General features: G+C 35.8%; 2 protein-coding genes across 3 annotated transcripts in view; one reads left to right on the forward strand and one right to left on the reverse strand.

Moving 5' to 3' along the window:
• Window positions 1–12,733, forward strand: part of ND-18 (NADH:ubiquinone oxidoreductase subunit 18) — a 31,155-nt gene extending 18,422 nt beyond the window's left edge. Inside the window, exons 2-4 of the mRNA XM_081746141.1 lie at window positions 993–1,119; window positions 7,665–7,840; window positions 12,421–12,733. Of these exons, the coding sequence (XP_081602267.1) occupies window positions 993–1,119; window positions 7,665–7,840; window positions 12,421–12,598 (481 nt within the window). The 3' untranslated portion in view covers window positions 12,599–12,733. The remainder of the gene's footprint in view (window positions 1–992; window positions 1,120–7,664; window positions 7,841–12,420) is intronic.
• Window positions 12,734–15,723: 2,990 nt separating this feature from the next.
• Window positions 15,724–21,760, reverse strand: part of LOC145675590 (glycine receptor subunit alpha-2-like) — a 133,891-nt gene continuing 127,854 nt past the window's right edge. The window contains exons 9-10 of one of the 2 annotated variants that reach the window (XM_081746120.1): window positions 17,374–17,472; window positions 15,724–15,920 (exon numbers count right to left, since the gene is read on the reverse strand). In XM_081746120.1, coding sequence (XP_081602246.1) covers window positions 15,789–15,920; window positions 17,374–17,472 — 231 coding nt within the window. In that variant the 3' untranslated portion in view covers window positions 15,724–15,788. Of the gene's footprint in view, window positions 15,921–17,373; window positions 17,473–21,760 lie in introns of those variants that run through there. The other variant, XM_081746129.1, reaches the window with a different exon arrangement.

The raw sequence follows: 21,760 nt of genomic DNA on the forward strand, positions 1-21,760 counted from the left end.
GAGCTCCGCCGGGAATCGAACCCCGGTCTCCCACGTCGGACACATACACTAATCACTTAACCATGAGGGAACTCCATTTTGTTTTTGATCTCGCAATAAGTTGTAAGGTCCACGTCGCATATAACTTCGGTGCTGAACTGGGTCGCTACGCTCCAGTAAAGTAAACATTTTACAGACGCTGCTCTGCAGTACCGACAAATAAAAATTGTTACATAATTGACCAAATTATTAACGATATATGTTGTCCGGTTACGTGTTTAACTCTTCAGATGGATATAAATCCGACACAAAATTATTTTGGAATAATGTTTACAACTACTTTTGTTTTGTTTTTTCGACTTTGGTAATGTAATTGTATTATGTGTTTATGAGAAAGAAATCTACGTATGTAATGTAATTCAAGTACTTAAGAGTGTGCCAGTAGAACTGTACAAATATATATAATATACTTGTTATAGGCGTTAACAGTAAACATTTACAGTGTAACTTTTCTCCCTCATTGTTAGGTAACATGTCTGAAAATCTACTGGGGAATTACGTGTACCACTGTTTTCTGCAATGAAATACCCCTTCAAAGTACTGTTTTAGGTTATAATATTTTGAGTGTGTGAATGAAATTAGGTTGTAATGTGTAATTATTGTTTATTTTAGTTGTATGTTGAATATATTAAAAAAAAAAATAATAAGTAAGCTTTAGAATTCATCATGTTAGTGATCATGTGGTGCTAAGTGAAATTGTCTGTAGTTATCTTTTACGCAGTATTGCAGTACCTGTGTTCAGATTTAAACTTTCGGAATTAGCTTTCAGTAAGAACTAGTAGTCCAGTGTCTTTGCAAAATTCCTGAAGACAGGTTTTTCAAGCCATATTAGCAATCATTAGGAAGTCTTTATTATTATTATTATTATTATTTAACTTTTCTTATGTATTTCTCTTTTAGATCATGGGGATCCTAATTTGAATTTTTTGTATGTTATATGATTTTTCTTCCAGAGGAATGGTGTCTATGTCATCAGTAAGATATGGAGAGGCTCCACGGATTGATAATGAGTTGATTCTCAAACCAGATGTTGTTGAGCATCAGCACAAGTTAAAAGATTACATAACAGTTGACCAACCGGTTAGTTAATATTTATGCCTTATTCATAATAACTGTTATTTTTTATTCTGTGTCTTCTTTAGTGTTTCTTTGGTTTTCTTAGGACCAGAAGACCAGGATTGAGAATAGGTACTTATTTTTTATTTTGTGTCTTGTTTGATGTTTTTTTTTCTTACGGTCAGAAGACCAGTGGTTAGGAGTAGACATTGTATATATGTTGTAATATTAGCTCAGGGTTTTACATATTACAAGGATCGTTTAGTAAGTCGTGAGCCTACCTAGGAAAGAAATGCCCCAGATGCGTACCATTCTAGGATTTCTGTACGTAGTCCCTGGGTTATTATGCACTTCTCCCAGTTGTGCTCCATTGTTTTCAATTCCTCACGATAATAGAATTGATCTTGACCCTCACATCTGGCATGCACAGCCTCCATGACTGCATCATTACTACGAAAATGTCCATTGAAGTGCTTTTTCAGTGCAGAGATCAAATTGTAGTTAGAGGGTGCCAGGTCCGATGAATAGGGGGGATGCGGCAACAATTCAAAGCCACAATTGTGGATTTACCAAAGGCTGCATCCCAGAAAATAGATATCATCTTCTTTGCTGAGGGCTGCACACGAAATTTCTTGGGTGGTGGTGACGTGCCATATTTGTTCCTTTGTTTCGATCCGGAAACTATAAACTCATGCCTCGACTTGAATGACCAGACGATTCACAAAGTCGTTTGTGTCAACACGAATATGTGTCTGGACATTTGAAAAGTGAATTCGATGTCGCTTCTGATCAACAGAGAGATTTCGTGGAACCCCTGTGTGGATAATTTTCTCATTTGCAGGATGTAATGGATAGTTAAATAAACACGCTCTGTTGATATTTTCACATACTCGGATGTGGTTTTATAGTCACACAGCAGTCATTCAGAACAATAGTATGCACATTTCTCACAAATTCGTATGTTGATACTAATTTTGGGCGGCGGACGCGAGCCACCAGACAATAGTATCCTATCCCTCAAAGATAAAGCTTCACAGTGATAAGATTTTTTCAAATCACACAATTTCTTCCTAGGTAGGCTCAAGACTTATCAAATGTCCGCGTGCATCTACGAATAACTTAATATGTTTCGTGAAAGTAATGGTGTATGTGTTTTGGTATTTCAAAATGAATACATTTAAACTACTGTACAGTTTGAATTTTTTCCCCGTTAAATTCTTCGTTGATGCTTTTTATAATAGAGCTGTTCACTCAATTTCCATTTTTTTTTTCCTCAAAAATGTATCTATTGCAGCTCGGAATCCTCTCCACAGGTACATGTAGTAATATCTCATGATGACGTTACAGTGTTATCACTTACCCGAACATTGCAACGTCACAGGAACTACGAATTTGTGTTAAATTTGTTTCAAACTTAGAAAAACGGCTATAGGGATATACAAAATGTTGCGTGTAGCATTTAATAATGTGTCGATGAGTCGCGCAACATTTCAGTGATTTGCAAGTTTGCAAGCTGGGAGAATGTTCGTGGAGGCTGATCCCCGTCCGTGAGTTGGAATGAGCGGCTGTGAAATTGTAGGGAATTAAACATTTCTGTTGGTTTCATGTTACCAAATGTTAGATGTTACCTCATTTCGACGATATTAATGCCGAGAATTCTCACAAGGACTAAAAGAACATTCATGCAGTTTCAAGTTGTCCTGCTTTTCGTACTTTTCAGTCAGAGATAAATATATATGTAAGTAATATTTTCGTAGAGTTTACACTAACTTTGTTGAAACATGGTAGTTGACTGTGATCCCATGGGTTGCTGAAAGGGTTATAATTCAGTGGCCAGTAAGGAAAAAATATTTTATCTCAGCTTCCCAAATGTGAATGAAAATTAGGAAAAACGATCGGTGTAAATGGATATTGCAGTGTATAAATGTTGTCCTCCTAGAACCCTTGGCCAGCTGTAGTTTCTAGTAGATGCGTCATTACCATTTGAGAAGTTTCTAAAGCTGTTTTAGACTGTGGGAGCCACTAATTTGTGTACTCCATGAGGAAGCTTGCACCCTTGACAAGGGTTTCTTGAGTCATGTTGTAAACATCAGTGAGTTCGTTTCGTCATTCATCGTCGTCAGTGTAAACGTTCAAAACTATTTTTTTTTTTTTTTCCAAATTTCCAAGTTCACATCGAGAGTTAAATAATATTGCACTGGAAGCAAGGAAAGTTCTGGGGAAGAAGAAAACAGAATATGTTTCCTTGCACAGAATTAGAAACATTTATCAGAAAACCAGAGGACATATCTTTTCAAAACTACCATTGATCAATTCTGTTCTGTAAAAGAGTTTGTTATAACTTAATGTGAACATTGTCTTCTACAGTTATTTTCCTGAGATGAATACAAAATACTTCATATGTCTAGGCAATCATAACGCTGACTAAACACTATGCAAATCACGGAACAACCTCATTTCTATTTAAAAGAACTCTGGTATATGTTGAAAGGATAGATATTAGTAATCCTATCTGCTCCTACTTTTTAACTTTTTTAAAAATCTTTTTATAATCATTAAAAGCTGTTTGAATCTGCACATATCACCATCAGCAGGGAACTGGAGGGAACAAACGCTAACGATCAGTATCGTCACAGAAGTTGAATATTATTATTATTATTATTATTATTATTATTATTATTATTATTATTATTATTATTATTATTATTATTATTACATGTTTAGTGTCGTGCATCACGAATTTGTTCCGTATGATAAAAGTGTCAATATAAGGTTTACACAGCTGTGTTACATGATTAAGCGATTCCGTTCATCATAAACGGATGGAGAAATTCCCGTTGCATTTGTACCGCGACAATGTTCCATGTCATATTTGAGGAATGAAGTCCGTCTTCTTGTTCAAAAATATCATCCCTCTACTCGTTACATTTAGCTTCATGTGGCTTTCTTTTCTTTCTTATACTGAAATCCACCTTAAAAGGGGAGAAAAAATGCCGTGTAGAAGAACACGACGAGTGAACTCCAGCGTACATTTCACAATAAGCTTTCCAGGACTGCTTCCAGCATTGGCGACAACGTTGTAATATCTTAGGCTGTAGAAGGAAAGTACTTTGAAGCGAACAAGCACGAATAGGTGGTAAGTCGCCTTCTATGATTTTTACAGAATCAATTCGAGAATTAAATGAATAGTCCTTATATTTCAAAGTAACTTACAACACATTTCAAGTTCATTTGAATGACAAGTAAAAAACGGAAGTATAGCAAATCCGTTTAGGAAATCCTAATTCAATCTGCAAATACCTAGTTTTCGAACGCCGAACGATTCTCTACTGTTTTCAAGATTTTATGAATTATGATGGACGCAAAATAGAAGATAATAGTTGTTGTTGAAATCAAGTAAAGATGTTTGAAAAATTATTTTTGGGGCTGACAATACCCAAAAAAAAAAAAAAAAAAAAAAATAATAATAATAATAATAATAATAAAAAATAAAAATTCAAAGAATCTTAGGTAAAGAGTATATGTATCATTTATCTTACTTTGGGGTTACTATCAATACGATTCCTGAAAAAAGTGGAGTCATTGTAGTTTATAATTGAGAAGACTCTTTTGGTTTCACACTAAAAGCCTTTAAGATTTTATATTGAGGTTATTCGTACACGTAACATGCAAGCTGGAATTAAGATATTACTTTCGAGCTAAACATAATTCTTTGGTAGGGCGGTGGACAAATTACTAGTTGTCGGTTGAGTCTTGAAACAGAATAGCAAGAAGGAAAAGTTTCTCATTTTTCGAAGAACAATACTCTTATAAATACAGGAGATAAGACGTTCAGTTAGAGGTCAAAGTAATTATCCAGAAAGAAGTAAGTGTCAAGGAAACATTCGTGTTCACATTCCACGAGAAGTCTAGAAACACACGCATGTTCTTTTTTTTTTTTTTTTTTTTTTTCAAATACTATAACTGACATTTCTTCCCGTCCCATTTCGGTTCTTCCAGTATTGGATTGCGCCCCAATAAGGCAGAAAATGTGGTATTGTGACAGCATATATGTTAGGAAGTAGTATTTTTATGTAATTTTTCCAATAAGTTCTACGTATTTCCAGATTATGCAAACAGAAGTACTGCGCTAAGGCAGATCATATACATTGTTTTCGCAAATTAACGACTACGTGAATATAAATGTAAACAAAATATTTAAACTACTACCAAAGACTTAATGCTTATAAAGATGTACCCTTCATTTGAGAAATTGAAATCTATAAAAAATTTCCTGCAAGTATAGTGATTTGTTCTCCAAGTCTAATGTTTTTGTTCCGAAAAATGGTATGTTTGAATGTATAAGCACTTCAGTAAGTTGATTCAGTACCTAGTCTAGCCATAAAATCTGTCACACACTTTTTTGTGAATATATGAAATACGGTTTGAGATTTTTCAATCTGCTTTTAATATGTTATAACCATATATATTCGTTACAATTGGCACCTATCAAACTTCAAAATGTCCACCATTGGCACGCACACAGGCTTTGAGTCTCTTGGGCCAGTCATCTATTGCAGTACGGAGAGTATCAATCGGAAAATCCGCCACTGCTGCCACCGAGGAACGCTTCAAACTTTTAAGTGAAAGGTCTTTTCTTGCAGACCATGTCTTCTAACACTGCCCACGGTTTGTAGTCCAGAGGGTTTAAATCGGGGCTTCCAGAAGGCCACTCAGCACTGGGGATGAAATCTGATACATTGGCCTCCAACCACTGTTGTGTCATCCTTGCCTTATGAGCTGGCGCAGAATCCTGCTGGAAGGTCCAGTGATCATTGTTAAACATGGTGTCACTCAAGTCTTTCACAATAGGCTCCAGAACAGTTTCCAAATATACCCTGGCACTTGTTTTTACACCTTGCTCACAAAAGTGAAGTCTGGTGTGGCCTTCATAGCTCACCCCCCACCAAACCATGACTGAGGAGGGGTGATGACCTCTCTGAACCTTAGGAACTCTTCCACGAGCTTCTCGAGAGCTTGCTGCATATATCCTATCATTTTGGCGGTTAAAGCTCTCTTCAATGGTAAAGATTTTCTCGTCGGCAAAGAGGATTTGCCGATGTCCATTGTTGGCGTGCCGCTGTAGGAGCTGTCTTGCTTCAGTTTCCTCTGCTGCTTCAGCTGTGGTGTCAAGAAATGCTCCGTGCTCCACCGATAAGCTCTGACCTTCATGTCTTCAGAAAGTAACCTGGATATTGATCTTGGGGCCATGTTGAGCCCCCGTGCCATGATCTTCTGCTTCCGGAGTGGATTTCGCCGCACACGAGCAGCCACTGCTTTAACAGCTGCCACTGTTCTCACACTGCGAGGACGACCATCCCTTCGCCGGCCACGTACATTGCCGGTCCCAATAAACCGCTGGATTGTGCGGTAAACAAATCTTTTGCTGATTTTCAGAAGTTTCAGCAGTTTGAAAATCTCACTTGGTGAATTTCCATCCTTATGCAAGGCAAATACTGCAACTCTATTTTTGTACTCACTCCATTCCATGCTTAAGCGATTCTCTTTCCCTGTTCGACACACACTGGCCAGGGCTGACATTGAGCTAAATTGTACCTTGCCACCTGCACCACAGGTTCTACAGTCAAAGCCAAAAGTTTGTGACAGTATTTATGGCTAGACTAGATAATATATCTATAGTGCAGTAAAATAATACATGTCTGCAACAATGTGTACATTCGTAGTTTTCTATTATAATTCAAGAGTTTTTTTTTTTTTTTGTGTGTGTGTGTGTGTGTGTGTGTGTGTCAGTAAGTGTCAGATTTTTATATTGGATACGTTGGAGTTATCTTGTTGCTTCCAAATACATTATAACAATTTACTTCATTTAAACTTCTAAATTCGACTCTGAAAGATATAATTCCGTAATAGATCTAGTTTGTATTGTTTCGTAATCAAAATTATTCTATTAATTGTTTACACTCAGTAATGGAAGTTTTCAACTAATGAATCTTCACTCTCACTTGGCTGCTTTCACAGTAGATTTCATTGGTGTATATTGCCTAGAATTCAAGAATCGATCGTCAAGATTGCTCGAAGTGTCAAAAAAATGTTTAAACGTTAATTCTGAAATTTTCAACTCTTGATATTCTAATAGTAGACATTGAGTAATATAGCTTGATTTCTAGCTTTTGACGGTTTACCTTTTTATGTGGTTCGGTAAAATGTGTCTAAATAATCTGAAGGAGTGTCTTATGTCTTGAATTGAAAATTTCATATGTTTGTATTGTCAGTGTTCTAAATCAGATTGATTACAAATGCAGAGAATTGTATTTAATTAAGCCACCCGCTAAGCAAAACATTACTTTTTTATGTAAAAAAAATAATATGTAAATACATTAAATAAAAAAAGTATTTAATTACATGGGCGCATGGGGGGATTTTTTGTTAATTAAGAAAAGTATTGATATGCTCAGCGAGTGATTTAATCAAACTTAATTCGTAAATAAGCAAATGTGGTTATTATGGAAAATAGACAATTATATTTGATGTGTTAATAATTTGGGAATTTTTCTATTGATGTGTTTCAGATGGATGTTACTAGAATTACTGGTGTTCCGGAGGAACATATAAAGAATCGTCGCGTAAGGATTTACGTGCCGGCAAAAAATGCAATGCAGTCAGGAACTGACAATACACATCACTGGGAAATGGAATTTGAGACAAGGGAGCGATGGGAAAACCCACTCATGGGTTGGGCTTCGACGTAAGTTTATTGTTTATGCTTTTATTATTCAGTTGTAATATGTACAGTAAGTATGTCATGTTGTATTTTGTTGATGTAATGTGGATTGAAATGTTGTGTAGTAATATGTAACATTCCGACGCTATTGATTTTACATTCACTTGTTTTCATGTTTTTATAACAGAAAACAGAGGAATCCTAGTGTGACGTGAAAAACAAAACGTTTATATGGGTTTTATTGATTCCATTACCGAGAGTATACGAGACGGGCAACACCCACTTGATTAGTCAGGAACCAGTGGAGTTTTAATCATCAATAAATCATTCGTGTTTATATATAATGAAAAAAGTACAAATACATGAAGAACGTCAAACTATAGTAGTAATGCACGCCGTATGTGTAACATATAACAATATTCCATTTACACACACACACACATACACACAAAATTAATTTTGTAATGATTGAAAAAGTTAAACGTAATTCGAATATGTGTTTTCAGCTATTATTTTGTGTGTATTTATGCTTGTTTAATGAATATGTGAAATTGAAAGCAGATATATCTACATGATTATGAGTGCAGTTTTCATTTCTTCGGCACAATATTTGTTAAAAATGATGAATTAGGAACAACAAAGAAATTTTGTTGCTGGACTCTTGAAATCTGGGACCCAGTCATCCGTTTTTCCTGCCATTTTTTTTTTAAGTAATCAGTGGCACTACTACTACACATTAAAAAAAAAAAAAAAAATCTTACCAACTAATCGTCTGTTAGCAATTTCTGAAAGGAACCCAAAAACTCAACATTTTAATTAAAGCTTTGGTGAGTATATAACTCACAGTACAAATACACAATAACACACTGAGCAAGGCTATGTGATAATATGTTTAAAAAAAAAAACTATCACTGATAGTGTTTTTACATATTATCACATAGCCTTGCTTAGTGTTTTATTGTGTATTTGTACAAAATGGAAACAAGGCCTGATAGAATAATTATAATTCACAAGTATTTAAATTGTTGGGTATTTTTTAGTTTCTCACCCTAATCACTTGTTAGTGACTGGCTCACTTGGTAATGATTATGGTTCCTTATTTGCAATTGTGATGTAGTCAGAGTATGAAAACAGTGTGGATGCATGGCATAAAAACTGCAGTAAGTAAAAAAACGGAACTAACTTGTCCTAGGCAGCCGCTAAAAGGCACGAATGCTGTCTAACTGATTCAGAATAGAAGTGCAGCAGGGAGGTGCTAAGCAATAGCGAGGGGTACATCCGTAGAGAGCATGCGCGTGAGCGACGTAGGGTATACGCATAAATGAGGTGTTTAAACGGCTCACAATAAGTCGCAGTACCATCTCCGGAGCAGAGGTGACCACTTTGACCTAATTTCACTCAACCTCACGCTCACAAACTCATTTCGACCTCACGCCCACAAACTCATTTCGACCTCACGCTCGCCTCACCGGTCTGACCTCACGCTCACCTCACAGGTCTAACTTCACGCTCACATTACCAGTCTGACCTCACGCTCACATCACCAGTCTGACCTCACGCTCACATTCTAACCTCACGCTCACCTCACTAGTCTGACCTCAAACTCATGCTCACTTCGTGAGGTTGAGGTCGAGTGAGCCTGAGTTCCGAACTCGTGAGCGCAGATTTCGTGAGTTTGGGCACAGCTTTTCCCGCTAGCCTATTGGTTAGCACGCGCACCTTTGGTGCACAGGGTCGTGGGTAGGACTTGCGATATTTCGATGTATCGATCAATAGTTTGAAATGTCGAGATTTTTTGATGTCGATTTTTCGATAGTTTTCAGTATTTGGATAGTTTTCAATGTTTTCTTGTTTTCAATATCAAGATGTACCAATACCACTTTCTCAACATAACGAAAACTATTCATATAACACGACCTAGACTTTCAATACTTCAACGTTCTCTGTTCCACAGGATTACTACCTAATACAACCAAATATGACAAACACACGTCGATTTATCAGGATTACCCAAGTGGAATTTACAATATTGTAATATTAGTTCGTACGCCTATACGACTTTCAGAACATTCAGAACGCTACAAGAGAATTTGTCAGAACTTGAGATTCTCCTGTTATATTTGCATATATACATTTTCTTATTAGTGTAGACACTTTGATAAATTCCTTATGATTATGCAAAAACAGGAACCATTTATCCACATTTTGCATGATAAATTAGGTGAGCTACTTCAAAGAATAATGGCAAAATTTCTAGTATTTGATCTGTACAATGAAAAAACTCGATCTGATCTTCTGAATACAAAAGTGAAAGAAGAAGAAAATCTACTGCCAGATAACAAAATTGATGTCGGTGGAGGCGCACTTTTAGCACTGAAAAAAGTCGATAAAGTGCAACAACGATTACTCACATTAAATGCAAAAAGTTTCTTCATAACAGCAATAAATTACCTTCAACAAAGACTGCCACTAAACAACCGGATTTTGAAACATACCCAGATTTTGCATCCTGTTGTTAGACATGAAAAACAAGAGCAGGATAAGATATTATCGTCTTTGAAACGATTAGCGTCTTGTGTCCCTTAGATGGTGATCAGTCAGGAAATTGACAAGGCTGTAGACGAGTGGCGAATTTATATGCGTAATCAGAGTATACACGATGACCTTTCTGTTGAGTGTAGTGTTGACGTGTAGTGGAACAAAGTATTGCTGTTGAAAAATAATACAAGGAAACCGAAGTATCCAGCAATTGCTGAACTTGTGAAAGCAGTATTAACACTTTCACACGGGCAATCGTCTGTTGAACGTGGTTTCTTGACAAATAAGAACATAATGCCATCCGAGAGACAAGGATTGAATGAAGAAACCATCAGTGGGCTACGAATGATTAAAGATGCAGTCGGTGAAAATGTAAATGAAGTTAATACCAGTAAAGAAATGTTAATGTACTACAAAGGAGCACATAAGAAGTATCGGGAAGATATGGATAGAAAAAGAAAACTTAGAATAGCAAAAAAGTGAGCATAATATTACAGCAGAAAAGACAAAAGTGAGTGCCAAAGAAGAAAGAGAGGAAAGCATGTGTGTTAAAGTTCGTGAAGCTGAAAAATTAGTTTCAGAGGGAGACATTCGGCTTCAGAAAGTAATAAAGCATCGGTTCATGGTTGACGTGTCAGCTGCCAAGCCCTGATTGAGGCTGGAAACAAAAGACTTAAAAATGCCATAACAAAGATGTCGCAAAATTAACACGTGTACTAGTGTCTTAGAGTTCATTATTGCACCTTTAAAATGTAAAAGAAAAAATGTGTAAGTATAATAATGGTGGATCGAGAGAAAGGCATGGGCAACTCGGACCTCAAGAATTTTTCTTTTAATCAGTAAATCAAACCATTTATTTCAATCAATTTCGTTTTTTTTTTTCTTCCAAACTAATACAGCAGGTCTACTAAGTTTAAAACGTAAAAGGTTATATATACTCTTATTCTGTATTAATCTAAATCTTGTTATCAGTTGCCCATTGGGGTGAAAGGTGGCCTTTTCTTATAATTCATTTATATATATATATATATATATATATATATATATATATATAATATTTCTGTGCTTCAGAGCATAATATTCTGTTGTATAAACCTATGGTCCTATTTTATAAAGCAAACTGTCCTATATTTTTTCAATGTCCTGCTGGGAGGCCTGACTCAACCTCACGCTCACCTCACCAGTCTCACCTCACGCTCACATCACCAGTCTCACCTCACGCTCACATAAGCAGTCTGACCTCACGGTCACTCAACCTCACGCTCACTTCGTGAGGTTGAGGTCGAGTGAGCGTGAGTTCCGAACTCGTGAGCGCCGACCTCATGAGTTTGGACATGTTTGCTCCGGAGTGGTCGATTGCTATAAGGAAGACATACTGAATGACATTCAATTGTTTCTTAAGCACTAATTATCTACTAATATAGCTACCCAGAAGAGGAATAAAATAACACAGGAAAATACGATTTTCGCCCATTAGCGTCCAAGCTTTTTAGTTATTTCAATATTTAGTTACTTCTTGAAATAAATTAAATTTCCATATAAAATAATTTAAGTATTTGTTAAGTAACTTACCAAATCCGAAATATGTTTTACCATGATTAATGACTTACAAGTTTGTGATTATATTTGTTCTATTTTAATTTACTAAAGTAATTTGTTTTCGGTCTGTATCTTAGAGTGCATATGAAATGTTCCATGTAGTAAGGGCGAAGTCAACTAAATTTAGTACAGTCTGAATGCTAAATGCTCGGAAATTGCATTTGAAGTGTTTAAGCAGTAATACCAAACAGATCTCAGTTCTTCTGCCTGTATGTAAAATTTGTGAAAGTCGTTTCCCTTTCCCTTAGAAAATATAGTTCCGAAATAACTGGATGATTATTTTGAGTTCGCTTTTACTATTGGAAACTGTTCATATTAGCCTAAGTTTATACTGATTGATCTGCGTGTTATTAGTATCTACTTTCGTACTTCCTCTTGCTGGCTTCTCATCTGCTAGATTTTGTGTTGATAAATGACGTATGAGATTTAAAAGAAAGAGTTCTTACTGTACTGTTTTAATATTTCAGCGGCGATCCTTTGTCTAATATGAAAGTTGAATTTGCTACATGCGAAGAAGCTGTCGCCTTCTGTGAGAAGAATGGTTGGAATTATTTTATTGAAGAAGAAAAGCCAATAAAACCTAGAGCTAAGTCGTATGGCAGTAATTTCTCTTGGAATAAGCGAACCAGGGTTTCTACTAAGTAACCTTTAATGTATTTATGCTGTTGTCAATTTATTATTGTGTAGAATATGAAGAAAGAAAGAAAAAAAATGAGAAAGAACTTATGTAAAGTGTGGATCCATATAACATAGTTTGTAAAAATAAAAACTTAAAAACTACGGATCTTTTTGTAATATGTACGTATGTAAATCCTTTTGTAAGCCACAAAAATGATTCTTACTGGAATTCATTCATGGAGAGTTTCGTATTTGGCGTATATGAAGTACAGGATGTCGAGAAGCCATGGTACCATTACACGTATACTGTTTGTAGACGATCCAAGAAAGCTTGAACAGGACTCTTGTTCAAGACCATTCAAGACTATTTGATGAAAAAGACGTCAACATGGACGTCATTTTTGTCTTGAATTCAATAGTTTCGTTCAAGAAATTTCGTTTCGGTCCTGTTCTAAACAGTCCAATTCAAGAGCATTCAATAGCCAATCAGCGCTCGAGTTGAGTGTAGGAAAATACAAAACAAGTATGATGGCGTCGTGAGACAGAACTGCAGTTGTTGAATAAATATCTTTTCTTACTCTTTTCCATAATTATCTGATATTCCAAGTGTGCATTATAATAATAAATAAAAGCTAATATTTGCGCCGGAAGATATTGTTAGTATTTTTTGTTGATAACATACACGCATTATATAGTTATAATGCTTGCATGCCCATAACTTTTGGCAATGAGAAGTATAAGTATTAATTTGAGAATTTAATATACAAGAATACCTGGTGTAGATTAAGAAAGAAGAGTCCATTAAATATATATATATAACTGACTTTTCTTGATTTAATAAGACGTTTTGTACTGTTATTAATCTCTGATAATATCAAATAATTGCGTACAGATTGATAATATGCTCGCAAACTGAAGTATTCTGGCAATGATTACATGTTATCCTATTGTAATCATTTTATTTTATTACGAAATCCACACGTAGTATTTCAAAAGTTATTTCTTAAGGTAGAGGTTGCTTTCACGCGTGCAGATTAATTTTACCAGTGCTTTCCCGTAAGGTACAAATGTGCATTTTAACATATGCTACATACAAGACAGTGCAAATAATAATAAATAAATAAATAAAATCAAGAATGTTATTTAACAGTGTCAGGGCAGGAGCATTGAAGGGGATCCACGGGAGAGTACTCCGTACGGAGCAGGCGCGTCATCGACGGAGGTTATAGTGCAACAAACCCTTGACATCGTATTCACTCATTTGAACTGAACTATAGCCCTTGTAATAATTTGATACTGGTAACATTAAACTTCTAAACATAAAATACTGGTTTCCTACACTATACAGGCATGTTCCGACAGTGGGAATTATTACGGTATCTCAGACAATCCTCCTTCATACGCACCCACACATTTTAACAGTAAAATTACTATTTGTTTGACGGGTTATTCTTAACCAGTACCAAATATGGGGTAGATTTGTGAAGAAAGTCTGATGCAGATATGGATGGTAAGTCCAGAGCTGAAACAATATTATCATTGCTTCGTTTGGTTTTCTGTGATTTCAGCCTTTTCTTTAAACAGTCTTCGATATCATATCATAAATAACATCAAAACGCAGTCATTGCCTCGTGATACACACAATTTTAGGAAACAGTTCGATTTTTTTCTTTTTGAGTGTGGTTCTGTCATCAGCACGCCATTTGAAGAATCAGATTTTTGAAAAAGCTTAGTATAGAGAATGATTTTATATTAGGCAGCACTTTACTTTTTTAACGTCAGCTAACCTAACCCGCATTTAATTTAAAAGGGACAAAATAGTTAGTGAAAATTCGATGGGATTGCTGCAAAATCAATTGGCCTGTTTTCTAAATTATTTAATATAGTCTATTAAATTACAAATGCGTGCAGAAAGTTACGAAAAATATGCTAATATTATAGCTATTCATGCGCAGGTCTGAACTAAATCAGTACACAGTTTCGCTTTCATTTGTTTTCATAGTTACAGTCACTTGTTTTGGACTGCCATCTATTAACAAGAATATAAAACATTCAGTACCTCTATGATCGTGTAGAAGTTGCTTCAAGTCCATTCGAGACTCTTGTTTAAGTCTCTTGAACAATACTCCTTTGAACATTTAAATTTGAAGTATTGAATGGTCTTGTTCAAGCTTTCTTGGATTGTCTACAAGCAGCATTAGTCATAACACAACTCCGAAATCAGATAACACAGAAATGGTGGTCTTTAACGAAATGTATTTTACCTCACCAAATTTTGTTCATTATTAGTAAACCTCAACGCCTTCACGTATGCTCCTGTGGCTGTCTACAGGATATGAAGACAATGTTACACCTCTACTCTTACACGCTGTAGCATGTCAACTGAATCAGTGTGTGCAACATAAAAGATCAACCTGTGAGATGTAACGACCTCAATAAGATTCAATGCATAACACAGTCCATAATATACTCATTTCCTCCCTGGGTACCGCACAAATTCTAATTTTTACGGCACAAAGTGAACACTAAATCTTATTACAGATTTGAATCGAATTGGAGTTGGTAGGGGAGGGGACTTCACCCTCTCTCCAAACTAAGATACGTATTTCCCTTCCTTCTAGGGGGCGCGGTGGCTCAGTGGTAGAGCGTTCACCTCTGGTGCTTGGGGTCCCGGGTTCGATCCCAGCCCCCGCCAAGTGAACTTTGTGGTGGACAAACACCATGCTCGTGGGTTTTCTCGGGGTTCTCCTGTTTCCTCCCACTTTCTTCATTCCACCATTTCACTCATCTCTCATCATCACCGTCTCCTATAGCCTAACCGGCATAACCATGGGACGTAAAACTTAAATATTTCATTTCATTTTTTCCTTTCCTTCTAGACAGAGCACAGATTCTAATTTTTATGACAAATTAGTGCAAATTGAGCACAGAATATTGGCATAGGATTGAATGGAATTCTAGTTAGGGGCGGGGATAATAGAAGTTAATAACATATCATTATTGTTGAATTCTTTGTTGTTAATGGGGCACAAATTCAGACTTTCACGGAACAAGCTAAGCATTAATTCGTGTTGTCAGTTGAATCTATCTACAGATTTTACAACCCTTGAAGGTAGTAATAAAATCACTATTACTAGTATAAAATATTTTTTATTATTCAATACACTATACTTGTACAGCAAATGAATCAAAAGTACATAATTTGCATTTCTGACGATCAGCTAATATAAAGTGTACAGAATACTGCAACGAAACCAAGGAAGGCAGCGGGGTGCATAACACGCAGAAGTCTGTCCGTCCATACAGCAAAAAAGTGTAGACGTGACCTTCGATTGCCAGACATCGTAACCTGCAAACCATAATTCAGTCAGTAATCTCAGCAGACCTATCATTATTGGTAATTCAACCATTAATTTACAGAAGTCAGGAAAATCAGAGATTGAACGCTGACATTAAACTTAAACCACATTGGAAGTAATCGAGAAAGAACATTATATAACTATACAGCAGTGTTGTATGAGATGTTTAGTTAAGATGGTGAAATAAGTCGTATTCAGTTTATTTAACCAATTGATTTATTTATAAATTCTACGTCGGGTGTTGTATTGCACTGGTATAATAATCTTATCAGTAAAGTGAAATTAGTTGATCTACCACCTTGTACTTGTTGCATTGTGATCTTTTATTTTGCATGGTTTCTGCATTGTAAAATATCAAACTTCTTTTGTTTCAATGAGTGAGTTCTAAATATACTAGTTTTAAACTTCTTGTTATATCTTCCATTACAAGGAAACTCACGTTAAGCTGACATCAAAACGGAATTTACGTCATTTATAAGTTCGAATGTAGAAACAAATATTCTATTCCGCATTAATTAGCCAAATTGCAAAGTCATTACATACGTACTACGTTGGTTTAGGTAGAAGTATACTCATAAAGTACTGTTAACACAAATAGAGCAGTAGAGAAATCATATAAACAGCCCTGTAACGAATTGTCTAATAATATTCCATTCCGTATTATATATGTGAAGGTCACTCAAAATATTTCGAGAAATAAGAGATGATAAACAGCTAATTATTTTTGTTATGATTATATATATATATATATATATATATATAGTATGATGCTAAATTCGTTGTACAAAAGCTGAGGAGTGATTCCTGAGAGTAAAACAAACAAAAAAAGTTCCAATAAACATAGGTCGGAAACCACATCGTTTACGTGTTATAGGCTGCCGAAAACATGAAAAAATGAATTTTAAAGGTCCATTGCTCCAAAACTATGGGATCTACTGTAGTCGGATCAAGACTTCACTTAGGAACTAGTATGTGCCCTATCCAAAAAAATACATGTTTTAGAATCCTAAGGTACCCACGCAACAATTTTTATGGAGGTAGTTGGAGAGTACTTTATATCATACTCCCTCTATAAAAAATGTGGAAGCACCTCAGGATTCTGAAACACGCATTTTTGGATAGGGCACATACTAGTTCCTAAGTGAAGTCTTGTCCCGACTACGGTAGGTCCCACAGTTTTTGAGCTATGAACCTTTAAAATTCATTTTTTTCATGGTTTGTAAGTTAGGTTCATGTTTATTGGAACTTTTTTGTTTGTTTTACTCTCAGGAATCACTCCTCTGCTTTTGTACAACGAATTTAGCGCCATACTGTATATATATATATATATATATATATATATATATATATATATATAGCTTAGTTGAAGAAATGCGCTACTCGAGTAGTGAAGTTAAATCCACCTACCAATATAAATGGATTTTAAATTTAAAATATATCTACCTTTATTTCATAATTCCGGCTCAAAGAATCAACCAATACGCTCTCCAGCAACGGTACAGTAACAAATATTGCACATCCTCCAAACCAAATGTCAAGTGCCTGTAAATAGTAATAATGATAAATACGGTTTATTTCCTCATATGTATGAAACTGTTAGATAGTTTGCTTAACTTAAACTCGTACACATATTACATTAAGCTTCACATGGTTTTATTTTACAGTGTGTTCGAGACAAGAGGCAACGCTGATTTTACATGGTGTCCACATTCTGGGAAGTCAGGGAAAATCAGGGATAGTCAGGGAAATGGATTTTAGTCAGGGAAAGTCAGGGAAATCACAAGAAAAGCTTGCCAAGTCAGGGAAAATGCACAAGAAATTGTACGATCAATTACAAACATTACAATTAGAAAGATTTCTTGTATGTTTTGCAGTTGATTCCTGGAGGGACAACCACCATATGTTGATGGAAATGTACAAGTATTTTTGTATTCACCTTCTGATGCTTATCAGAAGGTACTTTCCCGCCTTCCTAGCGGCTCATTTTTTTCTTCCTTTTTTTTTTTTTTTTTTTTTTTGTTTGTTTTGTTTTGTTTGTTTGCTTTTTACTTGACAGTAGAGTATTTTGAATCTCTTCTTGGTTTCATACATACTTTATTTTCATCTTTTTCTAACACCTGTACTATAGGAATACCAAGTCAATATTTCAGGCTCTTTGGTAGGCTAAGCGAAAAAAATTCAGTTGTTAATATCAGTTGAAATGTTTCGCACGACCTGAGCCCAATAATGAAACATACCAAAACTGAGGGCTTGTCTAGATACTTAATAGATTGTTTCGCATGGCCTGTACCCAATGATGAAAAGCAACAGGATGATTCAAAAGACTTGCACCATAAACTACATCCGTGAACATGTGATTGTGAGTCAATGATGCAGGCATAATGGGCTTGCTTATTCCGTGAGCGCTTGCTTCCCGTAAACAAACTTGGCCTAGCTGTCAGTCCAAAGTCCTTATCAGGTAACTATTCCTTTGAACACAGTGTTTTTTATATAAACAGGGCTCCCACTTGTCCTGTTTTCCTATATTTTGGAAATTTGTGACAATTATTATAGGACAAATATATATGTCCTTTATTTCCTTTATTTTTCAAGTGCAGTCCCAATGATGATTTAAATTGCTACATATTAGCAATATGCTAATTCTGTCTTAGGATTTTTTCTGAGGGGCTAGAATATGCATATGCCTTTATGAGCTATACATATTTGCTAATTTAATTGTATTTAAATTTTTCTTGTATAGATCATTAGTTTACAATGCCAAGAAAAACTCGATTTTGCGATCAGTGGCTAAGTGATCAGTCCATATTTATTTTATTATTATTTTTTTAAGGATACAGCAGGTCTACTAAGTTTAAAAAGTAAAAAGATACTCTTATTTTGTATTAATCTAAATCTTGTTTCCGGTTGCCCTTGGAGGTGAAGGGTGACCTTTTCTTACAATACATTTATATTTTTTTCTGTGCTTCAGAGCATAATATTCTATTGTATCTACCTATCTACATAATTTCTAAACCGCAAAAGTTGGACCGCTTTGTAGTTACTAACATTGATATACTTACGAGATAACAGGTGCTGATAGTAAACTGTTACCCCAATTTGATTACCATCACTAATATATGTACGAGCTTTCGAGAACTAACTCACTGTTCTCATCATCAGGCTTAGATGGGAGAATAGGATGGGTGAGGGCAGCACGGACGATGATGTGAACAGTGAGTTAGTTCTTGAAAACTCGTACATATATTAGTGATGGTAATCAAATTGTGGTAACAGTTTACTATCAGTACCTTTTGTCTGGTAAGTATATCATTGTACGTAATTTCTAATTTCACTTCCAAAAATATTTTAGATGCCTTTCTTTGCATTGCTTCAGAAATTAATATCACTTTCTCTTTTTGCAGGTTTAAGTGGGATGTCAACTCAATAATCTGACCTTATGAGTCATCATAATGGCTAATAAGTCAACTTCTTTTAATGATCAATGGCTTGATGAAAAGTTGTACCCGGAATTTTCATGTTGGATTGGACGTGTACATGGAAATAGTGGATGTGCGTTTTGCAAAGTATGTTCAAAATCATTCAAGCTTAGTAACATGGGACGAAGAGCAGTGTCCTCTCATGCTAAAGGACCTCAACATCTTAAGAACTTGAAAGCTAAACTCATGCAACCTGCTGTCAGTGTGTTTGTGCCTTCCAGTTCAACAGGTCAGTCATCAGGTACAAGTGACTGTAGCCAGGAATCTGATCAAACTGTGTGTAAGCATAAAGATGATCAGCCAGAATCAAGTGAAGGAAGTGGTGAAATCAATAGCAAAAATAAAGAGCGTGGTTTACATTCATACATACAGACCGAAGAAGTTATGAAGGCAGAAATAATATGGACTTTGGAGTTGGTTGCAAAGAAAATATCCTTGAATGCTTGCCAGAACATTAGCCAAACTTTCCAGTTGATGTTTCCTGACAGCTCTATTGCTTCCAAATTTACCCTTGGGAAGACAAAAGCCTCTTATCTAGTAAATCATGGCTTGGCTCCATATTTTAAAGATTGTGTTATGGATAGAGTTAAACAGGCTTCGGATTATGTCATATATTTCGACGAATCTCTGAATAAAGTAGTTCAGAGAGGCCAGATGGACCTAGTCGTAAGATTCTGGGATGTAAATCAACAAAAAGTTTCTACATCATATCTAAATAGTGTATTTTTGGGACGGGCAAGAGCGGATGATCTTTTGGAGAGATTCAGAGAGGGAATAGGTCTTTCATTAGACAATTTACTGCAGGTTTCCATGGATGGACCAAACGTAAATCTCCTCTTCAGGGAAAAACTAAAGAGTGAAATGTGCCAACGAAATCCCGATGGAAAAAGTTTGATAGACACTGGTGTTTGTGGACTACATGTTTTGCATGGTAGCATGAAAAATGGGCTAAAGGCATCTCAGTGGCATTTAGACGAGACTCTTAGGGATATGTATTACCTTTTTAATAACAACCCAGCTCGCCGGGCGGAATATACTACCATTACAGGATCCACCGATTTCCCAAAAAAGTTCTGTTCTATCAGATGGCTTGAGAATGTGGATTGCTTGGAAAGGGCTGTGAAAATTTATCACAATGTGAAGAAATTCATACAAGATTCTACACTACCTAGTTGTCGGCAACAATCTTCTTTAAAGGAACAGATGAAAGACCCTCTGTTGAAGAGTAAGTTGGCTGGTTATAGAGTTGTTTCAGCAGAATATGAAACTTTTCTTCGAAGATTTCAGTCTCCAAAGCCACTAATGCCTTTCTTGCACACACCACTTTTGGACTTAATGCATAGTTTATTGGCTCGATGTGTGAAACCAGAAATATTGCAGCAAGCTGACTCTGCTCAAAAACTGATGTCTTTGGAACTTTCAAATGAGAACCTTCTTCCTTCAGCAATGATTGACATTGGTTTTGCTACGAGGAAAGTATTAAGAGAAACCGTATGTACAGACAAGGAAAAAGCAGAATTCAAACTTGAGTTTCGCAAATTAATCATAGGTTTAGTTCAGAAGTTGCGTGAAAGAAGCCCGCTAAGTACAGGTTTGTGCGTGGTGTCACTTGTTTTGCCCCAAGTATTATTTTGGAGCAGCCATCTCTAGCAAGAAAGAGAGCGCAGATTGTTCTTGAAGACCTTCACAGTGCAAACAGGATTTCGTCAGATGTGGCTGAACAGGCAAAGAAACAGTTCAGTGTATTGTGTGTTGAAGCACAAGGTTCCTTGAAATCATACTTTTGCGAGTTTACTGCAAGACACGACGATTCTGTAGGATTAGATGAGTTTTACTACAAGATGCTAAAGGATGATGTCAAGTTTGCTAGCCTTTTGAATGTAGTGAAAATTTGCTTGATAATGTCACATGGCAATTCATCGGTTGAAAGTGGTTTCTCCATCAACAAATCACTACTTGTAGAAAATCTTGTAGAACACTCTCTGGTGTCTCAAAGACTTGTGCATGATGCTATCGGCAGTGCTGGGGGTGTAGGTAATATATCCATCACCAGGAGCTTACTACAGTCTGTAAAATGTTCCAGACGAAGGTACCAAGATTATCTGGACAAACAGAAAAGTGTACAGCGCGAAGAAGAAAAGAAAGTTGTAGAAAAGAGAAGGATTAATCAAGAGCTAAAAGATTTAAATGACAAAAGACAAAAGTTGCAGAATAACTTGAAATCAGAAGAAAGTGCTCTTCAAGCAAGAATCGATGAGCTGGAAAAGAAGAAAGGCAGTTTGTAATATGGAACACTTATTAAAAATATAAACTCTTTTATTCCCCACTTTTATGGATAGTTGTGCAATCATAAG

Source organism: Thermobia domestica, chromosome 2 (genome assembly GCF_964235325.1).
Source record: "Thermobia domestica chromosome 2, izTheDome1.hap1.1, whole genome shotgun sequence".
Classification (NCBI taxonomy): Eukaryota; Metazoa; Arthropoda; class Insecta; order Zygentoma; family Lepismatidae; genus Thermobia; species Thermobia domestica.